This window comes from Notamacropus eugenii, chromosome 4 (assembly GCF_028372415.1).
Source record: "Notamacropus eugenii isolate mMacEug1 chromosome 4, mMacEug1.pri_v2, whole genome shotgun sequence".
Classification (NCBI taxonomy): Eukaryota; Metazoa; Chordata; class Mammalia; order Diprotodontia; family Macropodidae; genus Notamacropus; species Notamacropus eugenii.
This window is the reverse complement of record NC_092875.1, coordinates 7,989,579-8,000,767: the sequence shown is the minus strand read 5'-3', so window position 1 is coordinate 8,000,767 and position 11,189 is coordinate 7,989,579. Positions and strand designations below refer to the sequence as shown.

The 11,189-nt window shown below is 55.1% G+C and overlaps 1 protein-coding gene across 4 annotated transcripts in view; it reads left to right on the top strand.

Annotated features, from left to right (window-relative positions):
• Positions 1–3,468: 3,468 nt before the first annotated feature.
• The window catches only part of KLHL22 (kelch like family member 22), a 39,300-nt gene continuing 31,579 nt past the window's right edge, over positions 3,469–11,189 (top strand). Inside the window, exon 1 of one of the 4 annotated variants that reach the window (XM_072599662.1) lies at positions 3,469–3,623. Coding sequence is in view for 1 of the 4 variants with exons in the window: in XM_072599660.1 (XP_072455761.1) it covers positions 4,046–4,285 (240 nt within the window). In the remaining 3 variants the exon portion in view is untranslated. Of the gene's footprint in view, positions 3,624–3,886; positions 4,286–5,770; positions 6,854–11,189 lie in introns of those variants that run through there. The other 3 variants (XR_011965217.1, XM_072599660.1, XM_072599661.1) reach the window with 3 other exon arrangements.

Below are 11,189 nucleotides of genomic sequence, written 5' to 3'. Positions count from 1 at the left end.
CCCTTAGCAACCTGAAGCGGGGTAGGCACCTACCATCTCTTCCCTTGAAACCGGAAGCCAGAGATACCTGAAGCAACTTGAAGAAAACTTATGAAGAAGCCTGGAGCTCCCCAATGGTACTTTGACCCTCAGAGAGGGCAGTGCACTTACCTCCACCAGTGAGGAGAGAGTTGTACACCAATGGTCTTCCACCATCACTTTGAGATGAAAATGGCCCTGGAAGTAGCCTCCTGCTCACAGACACCGTCCTGGAAAGCAGCCCCTTCTAAGAGGTAGCCTGGCAACTGTTCCCAGGAGTACAGACACAGTTGCCAAAGACCCAGAACAGAACAGAAAATGCTGGTTTTCTATCAGAAACTGATCTCATGTCATCAACAGAGATGAGGCCTGACCAACTGCTCTGCTGCTGTACCCTGAGGACCATGGGACCTTTCCCTCTGACTTGCCACTGAAACCTTCCCTGTGTGATGTCTTCTCCATTAGGTGAGCTCCTGGAGGGCAGGGCCTGTCTTATTTTTCCATTTGTACCCCTAGCACAGACCTAGTGCCCTGCACATAGTAAATCCTTAATAAATGCTTTTTTGCATTCATTCCCTCCCTCCCTCATTCACAGTGGAAGGGGCAGGCAGATATGGAGTGGAGGCATGGAGGGGTATGGCTATGTTCCATGGAAGCCCTGGGGAACTGTTTGTACATTGGCTTCAGAATCTCTGGGATAAGGAGGATGCAGGGGTCCAGTCTCATGGCAGGTGATGATATGGTGCCCCCAGGAGGCCTTCAGTTCAATAAACATTAAGTGCCTACTATGTGCTAGGTACTGTGCTAAGCCTTGGGGATACAAATAAGAAAAAGAAAGACAATTCTTTCTCTCTAGGAGCTTCTGATCTAACGAAGGACAACACAAGAAAGGAAGCCGGAAAGGTGAGGCGCCGTCCTCAGGGGCATCTGGTTCTGTGGAGTTGAAACAAGCTGCCAATGGACAGTGGAGTGGATGGAAGTGCAACTTCCACCCAGGCAGGAGCAGGCCCATCCTGTGATGGAGGAGCTCTGGAGCAGAATTTATGTAGGTTCTCCACATGGACATCAGATTGACATCAACCCCAAGGCACTGAAGAAAAAGAAGAGACCTAGATCTCTCAAAAGAATTTGGCCTGATCATCCACATAAGGAATACTAGGTAGATAAAGACTGTTTATTATTCACATCTCAACATGCATTTGGATGGATGCCCTGTCAAAAAAAATTATTAAGTGCCTGCTATGTGTAGTATAGCTAGGGGATACAAATATGAAAAAAAGAAAAAAAGATTTCTGCCCTCAAAAGGGGAGAAAAAGGAACTGGGGGAGATATCCAAAAAGATGAGATGGCATGATGGAAAAAGCAGAGAAGTCCCAGTTCAGCCAGGGGAGAAGTGAGGAGAGTTCTGAGCTGAACTTCCTCCTTGAATGGAGGCTTTAGAGGTCATGGCTCCAATCACTCAATGAATCAACATTTCTTCAGCCCTCTTAGGTGTCAGGTACTGTGCCACCTTTCAAGCAGAGGGACCGAGGCTGGTGACGAGGTAGAATCCCAAGACCCTTGGTGTCTTACAAGATGATGATGTTTCCCCAATGAGGAGCCTCCTGGGGCCCAGGGAGAAATCAGAGGAGTCCTGGAATGGTGTGTCTGAATGAGAAATAAGGACCCTGCACCACCTGTCCAACCTGAGAATGGTACAAAGGGACAGTGAGCTGGGCCTAGAGTTGAAAAGTTGCTACATGGCAATGAGATGCGTGCATACATCTTTGGTGACCAGGTGTGAGCAGGCTATTACCTGTAACCAACATCTGAAGAACGTGGATAAAGGAAGAAATTGAAGAACCGTATGATCTGAAGAGAAGGTGAGCTCATCACATGACATGAGCAAGGAATGATAAGTGGACATCCGGGTTTCATCTACTGGTACCCTGGAGATGTTGGGAGAAAACAAGGGAGGCCTCTAGCAGGGTGGAGCCCCTGCCTTGTGGTAGCCGAGTAGAGCATTTATGAATGTTTACTGTGTACTCAGCATTGTGTTAAGTACTAGAGACACATATAGTAAAGGAAGATGGTGGTCAGAGTCATCATTTACTGGGCTTCAAATCCCATGGTGTTTAGGGTGCAAAGGCTCTCCTTTAATGTCTGTTCAGTGACTTCACGCCACCATCCCTAGGGCTCTTGGGATTAGGGTCCTGGGCTGTCCCCACCAAGGTCTGAGGGAACATGATGGTCATGGCGCTGCCTTGCTCCTCCAGCGGGGTTGGCTTGCTTGGCACCTTGTAGACATGGTTGGCTCTTTCTCCATAGGAGTTGCTTCCTCGGAGGATGATTGACTGGGATGACTGAAAGCTGGATGAATGGGGGTTCAGGGGATGCTGCCATATTGAGAGACCACAGACAAGAATGGTGGGGCAGGGCAGAGGTGGAAGGGCGGAGGGGAGATCTCAGGCCCAGCTGGATACTTGAGAAGTAAGAACTGTTGATATCCACAGGTTTACAGGTGGAGAAGTGGAAGGGTCCCCGAGGCCAGCGGTGTGGAGCTCCGACAGAACAAGGACCACGGAACCAGCCCGGGCCCAGCATGCTGCCCTGAAAGCTACCTGTGCTGTTGGATCAGAACTTTGTTCAATATTTCCCAAGGACTTTTTCGCCTGAGTCAGGTCCAGCTCCACTTTCTCATTCCACAGAGGAGGAAGTCTGTCCAGACAGGGTCTGAATTCGGGTTCTGCGACTCCAAAGCCAGGGCTCCCCCTGCCCCATGCCTCTGGCCCCCCGGGGTCTGACGATGTACTGCCGTCCCTAGGTCGGTGCCCCTGTGGGGGCTCCTGTGGTCGGGGGGGCGCTTTGTTGGAGATGTTGCGGCCCCCAGGAGAGAGGCGGGGGCCCAAGCTGCCCCCCCCCCGCATCTGCCCTGCCCCCCCCGCATCTGCCCCCACATCTGCCCTGCCCCCTCCCCGCATCTGCCCCTCCCCGCATCTGCCCTGCCCACCACCCCGCATCTGCCCCTCCCCGCATCTGCCCCTCCCCGCATATGCCCTGCCCACCACCCCGCATCTGCCCACCACCCCGCATCTGCCCACCACCCCGCATCTGCCCTGCCCACCACCCCGCATCTGCCCACCACCCCGCATCTGCCCCCCTCCCCCCATCTGCTCCCGCATCTGCCCCCCTCCCCCCCCCGCACCTGTCCCCCTCCCCCCATCTGCCCCCGCATCTGCCCCCCTCCTTCCTTCCCTTTCTCTGGGCTGGAGGGACCCGTCCTCTCTGCCTTCCCGGTCTTAGAAGAAGCAGGTCCTTCCCCGACTCCCTCCTCCCCTCCCCCTCTCCCCCACCTCCTCTCTCCCCGCCCCTCCCCCGCCCCTCAGGCCCCGCCCCTCCCCGCCTCGAGCCGAGCCAGCCGCGGCTCAGGGCGCGTGCGCGGCGCGGGCAGTCCCGGTCACGTGCCCGCCCCGCCCCCGCTCGGCCCCGCCCCCGGAGGAGGCAGAGGCGGCAGAGGCGGCCGTGGTCGCGGCGTCTTCGCAGCTCGGGCCGAGGAGGCGGCTTCGGGCCCGGGGCGGGCGAGCGGGCGAGCGAGCGAAGCGGGGAGCGGAGCCGGAGCCGAGCGGGTGAGTGCGAGCTGGGCCTGGCGCCCAGAAGGCCGAGCCCGGGGCGCCCCCGCCCCTCCCGGCCCCTCCCCCCGGGCCCCCGGCGAGGGGGCGGGGGCGGGCACACAGCAGGCGCCTAATGGATGGGGCCGGGCGGGGGCGGGGCGCGCTCGCTGCTTTCCGCCCCCCCTCCCGCCCCCCTCGGTGACCTTGGGGGGGTCACGGCCTCGCCCGCCACCTGTGGGCTTCCGGCCCGGCCGCAGGGCCCGCCCCCGGCGGGGGGGCGGTAGGCCCCCGGCCTCGGAGCGCTGGTGCGGGCCGCGGCGCGCCTTCGGGGCCGAGGACTTAGTATGCACCTGCTGTATGCGAGGCGGGGCCCCCAGCCCGCGGGATGATGCCCCCAGCGTCCGTGTCCCCACACGGAGAGGGCCCGGGCCCGGGGGATGGCACGCGAGGCCTGGGGGACCCCGAGCCTAGGCAAAGGCGCGGAGGCCAGGACCCTTTGGGGGGAAGCGGATTGCGCAAGGCCAGCAGGTGGAGCCCCGAGACCTGCCGGAGCCGGAGGCTCAGCAGGTGGCCCTCCTCCCGCGGGGACACCGCCCTCCCCCCGGCAGTGTCCCCCACAGGCCCCCCGCTGTGACTGGGCCGGCCCGAGGGCTGCCACCTCCTCCGACTCTGGGCAGGTTAGGTTACCTGGGCTGGGACGACCCGGCTTTCCGGGGCCGCCGCCAGGCTTGGGGGGGTTGTGGGGGCTCACGGCCAGGCTTGGGGGTTGTGGGGGGCAGCCACGGCTAGGTTTGGGGGTTGTGAGGAGCAGCCGCCAGGCTTGGGGGTTGTGGGGGCTCACGGCCAGGCTTGGGGGTTGTGGGGGGCAGCCACGGCTAGGTTTGGGGGTTGTGAGGAGCAGCCGCCAGGCTTGGGAGTTGTGGGGGGCAGCCACCAGGCTTGGGGGGGTTGTGGGGGGCAGCCGCCAGGCTTGGGGCGGTTGTGGGGGCTGCCGCCAGGCTTGGGGGTTGTGGGGGGCAGCCGCCAGGCTTGGGGGTTGTGGGGAGCAGCCGCCAGGCTTGGGGCGGTTGTGGGGGCTGCCGCCAGGCTTGGGGGTTGTGGGGGGCTGCCGCCAGGCTTGGGGGTTGTGGGGGGCTGCCGCCAGGCTTGGGGCGGTTGTGGGGGCTGCCGCCAGGCTTGGGGGTTGTGGGGGGCTGCCGCCAGGCTTGGGGGGGTTGTGGGGGCTGCCGCCAGGCTTGGGGGTTGTGGGGGGCTGCCGCCAGGCTTGGGGCGGTTGTGGGGGCTGCCGCCAGGCTTGGGGGTTGTGGGGGGCTGCCGCCAGGCTTGGGGGTTGTGGGGGGCTGCCGCCAGGCTTGGGGGTTGTGGGGAGCAGCCACGGCTAGGTTTGGGGGTTGTGGGGAGCAGCCGCCAGGCTTGGGGGTTGTGGGGGGCTGCCGCCAGGCTTGGGGGTTGTGAGGAGCAGCCGCCAGGCTTGGGGGTTGTGGGGGGCTGCCGCCAGGCTTGGGGCGGTTGTGGGGGCTGCCGCCAGGCTTGGGGGTTGTGGGGGGCTGCCGCCAGGCTTGGGGGGGTTGTGGGGGCTGCCGCCAGGCTTGGGGGTTGTGGGGGGCTGCCGCCAGGCTTGGGGCGGTTGTGGGGGCTGCCGCCAGGCTTGGGGGTTGTGGGGGGCAGCCACGGCTAGGTTTGGGGGTTGTGAGGAGCAGCCGCCAGGCTTGGGGGTTGTGGGGGGCCGCCTCCAGGCTGGGGGCGGTTGTGGGGGGCCGCCGCCAGGCTTGGGGGGTTGTGGGGGGCCGCCGCCAGGCTGGGGTATTAGTGCTGGTGATGGCTGGGCTGGTGCTGTGACTCGGGTGGGAAGGAGAAGGTCCCGGTCGGGCTCTTGTGTGACTGCAAGATCGGGGAAGGGCTTTACCCATTTTATCGCGTTTGTCTCACAGCCACCCTGCAGGCGGGTGCTGTTAGTACTTCCATTTTACAGTTGAGGAAACTGAGGCACAGAGGCGAATGATTGCCCAGGACGTACAGATAGCTGTCCCATGATTAAGGATTCCACCAGGGCAAGACCCAGAGCAGTTTCCTGTTCCCAGCTTAAGCCTTTGTGGTTCTGTCCTCCTCCAGGGCTTTAGCCACTTTCCCTTTTAAACCCCCCCCCCCCCCCCAATCAGTCTTAGGGTTTTAGAATGGGAAGGAAACTCAGTGACCTCATCTTAGCTCATACTGGAAAAGAAATGCCCTACTCCTATCATCTTCTCTCAGACCTCAGTGGAGACAACCCAGGACCCTAAGCCCAAGAGCCCCCTCCCTACCTAAAAAAACTGCCCTAACTGGCTCGAGCCCATCCCCCAAGCCACTATTGAGGGGAACAGTCCTTGTGAAGAATGGGCCCTCCTTCCTCCTCCTCATCCCCAGCAGCATTTGCTGACCAACTGCCACCAACTGTCAGAAAGGTACAAGAACCCTGCCAGTAGTGGTGGCACCTCCCAGATCTCCAGCCTGCTTCTTAAGAAGCCGCCTATGTGGTGAGGGGCCAGTCATCCCCACCAACTGCCACAGAGGGCCCCAAGCAGCTGGGCACCTGGGGGAGGGACGGGAGGCAGTGTGTGCCAGACAGATCCACCCTCAGCCCTCCCCATCTCTCCTCAGACCCAGAACGGAAGGGCCTTGTGTTCTAGCCTCTCTTCTGATGGAGAGAGACAGCCTGGGGCCCTTCCCCAAGAGCTCTGGTCTGGGGAAGCTGCTCCTGGGCCCCTGTGGGCTCCACATGAGATCCCTTTCCAGGATATGATTCCAGGGTACCTTCTAGAGAGAAAGGAAGGATCCTTGGTTTGTGGAGGGGGTGGAAGAACCTGTGAATCACCTCACCTGCCCTTGTCACCTCTTGCCGCAAAAGCCACAGAAATATAGAAATCGGAAACAATGCCGCCACTTTTCATGAGTTAGCAACAAGGGAGTAATGAGGAAATTATGGGACTTTCTTAGAGGCATTTTGGCTGTTATGAATGAGAAAGCAACTAAATGCTTAGTGTTGGCCTGATTCCGTACCAAGCACTGGGGGCACATTAAATACAAGCAAGGCAGACCCTCCCTCCAGGAGAGGACAGCCCTGAAGGAGATGAGTTTTCTGATGACTTGATCCAGCTGGTTTCTCTTCTCAGAGCCAGGGTTGGAAGTAGGGCAGGTTGGAGGTTGGAGCACCAGAAGGTGGATCAGAATGGATTCTTCTTGCCCAGTCAGAAGCCCCTGTCAGTAGGGTGAGTCACAAAGTCCAAACTCAACCACCAACCTGTTCTCTCCAGTAAGGACCCAGCTGCCTCATTTCCAAGTGTTCTTTCAAGTCATCCCCTCCACAGCTGTTTGCTTTGCCCCAGTCATGTACAAAGTGTCTGGCTAAGGCCCTGTGTAGAAAGAGGCATGTAGGATGCTTGTGGTGGTGTCGGGAGAGTGTGTGGGAGATAGCTGGGTCTGTGTAGGTCTCTGTGGGACCATGGGCAAATTCCTTGCCTTGCTTCAGCCTGAGTTTCCTAGTGTCTGAAACCTGGATCCTAACACCTCAATTTGGTGTTATAAGCATCCAGTTGGATAGTGTGTGTGTGTGTCTATGTTTGTGTTCATCCTTCGTTGCCAAAGAAGACCATGTCATCAGAGAAATAATGACATGACTTGCGCTTGACTTTGTTTTGAGTGAGGGAGGGCTGGGCATGTCACCAGCCTCACTTCTCCTCCACAGCCATCTGAATCCAGTGGCCAGATATTCATCAGGATGACTGGAGATGACCCAGGATGAGGCACTTGGGATTAAGTGACTCGCCCAAGGTCACACAGCTATTGAGTGTCAAGTGTCTGAGGTGAAATTTGAACTCAAGTCCTCCTGACTCCTGCACTGGTGCTCTATCCACTGCACCACCTAGCTGCCCCTTAAGTTAATATACTTGTAGAAGAAGGAGCACTGGATTTGTAAGCTAGACTTCTGTTCAAAACCTGACATTCACTAGATATACAATGCCACGGACAAATATAGCTATCCCTTCCATATCATGGAGTTATGGGCATGGAGCCCTCACAATCTAGAAAATCCATATAAGCGTTGACCCTCCCTTCATACCAGAGAAGAAGTCTGAATTTTTTTCTTTTTCTTTTATGGGGTGTTTATGATAACTTATTGTAAGTTAGATAATGTATAGAAAGCTGAATCCTTAAAATTTAGGCATATGTCCTTGCCCTTAGGCTTCTTGAGATAAGAGCTTGGGCTGGTAGTGTAATCCAGATGACCAAGTTGCCTTATAAAGGTACTAGGAGAACCACAGAATGTCCTAGCATTATGGGGGAGGATGGGGGACCAACAGTCCTAAGATGAGATGACATGTGGTCCTCCTTCCAGTTTATTAGATGTTTTCCTGCTGTACCCAGACCCTCAGTATCAGTAAGCAGGCATTTACCATGTGCCAGGCACCATGCTGAGTGCTGGGAACATTGAGGCAAAGCAAAAATCCATCTCTGCCCATTGTAAGGAAAACAAGGAAGTGCCTTGGGACGTCTGGCACTGTAACATGCTGAAGAGGGAGCTGATTTTGGAGAAACCTGGGAAGACCTGCATGAACTGAGCAGAAGCAGGAGGACAGTTTCGACAGTAGCAATAGGATTGTAAAGGCGGGCAGCTTTGAAAGTCTTAGGCACTCTGCCCCTCACAATGACCAGCCATAGTGCCAGAGGACTCATGATGAAGCAATGAGGCTTGCACTCATGTATTATTTATTTTCTGTACATAATATTTTTGTTTTCCCTCCAATGACCTGTAAAGATTACATGTAACATTCATTGAAAAAAACAACTTTGGGTTCCAAATTTTCCCCCTCCCTTATGCCATCATGCAAAACATATTTCCATATTAGGCATGTTGTGAAAAAAGACATAGATTCAAATTAAAAAAAAAATAGGCTTCGATCTGCATCCAAACTCCACCACTTCTGTTTCTGGAGGTGGGTAACATTTTTCATCATAAGTTCTTTGGAATCCAAGAACAGCTAAGTCATTCACAGTTGGTCATCTGCCTACATCCTGTTGAGAGGCGATGGACTCATTGAGCTACTCTGTTGGGCATGGCCAATTGCAGATTTGTTTTGCTTGACTCTACTTGCTTGCGACAGGGTTATTTGATTTTGCCTTTCATTGAGGGGAGGAGGAGGTGGCTCTTAAATAAAATTTAATAAAAAAAACAACTAGGTATATAGAAAATCTATACAGAGTAGAAAGGGAGGGAGTCTGCATTTCAGCAGTGGGGGAGACCTGGATAGGGCTCCTGGCAGAAGGTGGGGTTGGAGCTGCCTCTTAAAGGGATCCAGGATAGCTAGGAGTTGGAAGTGTTCAGGCAAGGGGGTCGGCCAGTAAAAATGCCTGCACTTGGGAGGTGGAGGACCAGCCAGGAGGCCAGTGGAGCTGGGGTAGAGTCAGGTATAAGAAGGCTGGAAAGCTGGGAGGGGGCCAGCGATCCTGGTGGTAATAGGGTCCCACTGGACCTCATGGAGCAGGGGTGTGATGTGGAGGATGGCTCAGAGTAGGGAGAGCAGCAGTGCAGATGAGAAGTGGCAAGGTCCCAGTGGAGGTAGAAATGCCAAGATTTTGCAATGGATTGGATGTGGGCTGAGGGAGAGGTTGATGCTAATGCAAGGTTGGTTGTAAGCCTTAATGATTGGGAGGATGGTGGAATCCTTGATAGTAATAGGGAAATGGGATAATGGGACAGTTTAGTAGGGAAGATAGTGAATTCTCCTTTGGATGCATGGAGCTGGAGATGTTTGTGTGTGGGACACCTGTTTTTGGAGATCCCCATTAATGGCATTAGAGATGTGTGACTGTAGTTCAGCAAAGAGTATGTGTATCCATGTCCCCACTACATAATACAATGCCTACTAGATAATAGGCCTTAAGTGTTTATTGAGTGATGCCTCTGCCAGAGTAGTGTGGGGGAAAGACAGATCCTGTAGGTGAGGGAGGAGGTGGCATTTTTGTCTGAGCTGTGAAATCCAGTGGGGACCTTACATGGTGGGGTGAGATGGCAATTCCAGAACAGAGGCCAGAAATCAAATTTTATTGCACGGTAATCAGTTATATAACTTGTCAGCTACAGTGAGGATTACAGGGAGGTATAAGATGTAAACCTTGCTTCACATTCTAGTTGAACAGACAAGATAAACACAGTAAAGGTAGAAAGCCTGAGTTGAACAGTGGCTGAAGCCCACACAGTGGGTCAGGGTGAGAATAAGAAGTAAGGAGAGCCCTTTGTGGAGTTGGTTACGGAAAGGAGGCAGATAGGCTGGGCTTGCTTGGGGAAGGAGTGAAGGCAGCAGTCAGGAGAAGGGTATTGTGGGGAGTTAAGAGAGAGGAGGCCAGAACATTTTTTGTATGTAGAGTAGAAGGAGCCAGTCCAGGCTGTGAGAGAAAGTGGCAGAAGAGAATTCTGGGAAGATGGTGAGGTAGGTCAGAAAATTTCAGGTGTTCCAGATTTCTCTACAAAGAAGCTAAACTAGCACCTTAGGGCAAACATAGAGGGTAAAAATAAACAAGAGTTGGGGCCTCCTGGGACAATCTCAGAAGATCTGAAGAAAAATCGCAGGACCAAAATCCCAGGACCAGGTTTGGTCCCTGTGAAGATTAAACATTCCAGGCTAGTTCCTCTGAAACAACAAGGGGTGAGTGCTGGGGCTAGCTAGGTTGGGATGTGGCTCCAACCACGGAACTTTCACCTCCCAGACAGGGTGTAGAGTCGGGCTCTGAGCCAGGGAGGATTAAGGGAACCTTTGCTGATAAGGAACGCCGGATCCAGCTGTGCTGCCAAGATACCAGCCTGGGTGAGAAGGAACCAGCATACAGAAGCAGTGGGGCTGGGACCTTCTCACTGCGGACACTTACAGGAGGGTGGAGCTTGGTTTCTGTTCCAAGCTAGAGGGGATAACTGAAGGAGGACCTGAGGCCAAAGGCCTAGTGCCCCAGGACTAGAGGTGATTACAAAAAATGAGCTGCTACAAATAAACAATAAAGGAGCAGCCAGAGGAGAAAGACTCTAACCATAGAAAGTTACTGTGGGAATAGACGAGCCTGGGGTTTGTCTTCAGAGGAGGACACTGAAGCAAAAAGAGTAATGTCATATGGTCACCTGCCCAAAAAGAATTCATAGAAGAACTTGAAAAACACTTTAAAAATCAACGGAGAGATTGAGGAAAAAAATTTTAAAAATTAAGAACAAGAAAATGTGTGTGTGAGAGAGAGAGAGCTCCTCCTTCACTGCCGAAGAAGACCAGCCATCAGAGGAATGATGACATGAGTGAGGGAGGGCTGTGCAGTCACCAGCCTCACCTCTCCTCCAGAGCCATCTGGATCCAGGGACCAGATATTCATCAGGATGACTGGAGATGACCCAGGATGAGGCAGTTGGGGTGAAGTGACTTGCCCAAGGTCACACAGCTAGTGAGTGTCGAGTGTCTGAGGTGAGATTTGAACTCTGGTCCTCCTGACTCCTGCACTGGTGCTCTATCCACTGCACCACCTCACTGCCCAATACAAGAAAAACAAGATTATGAAAAGAAGGGCATC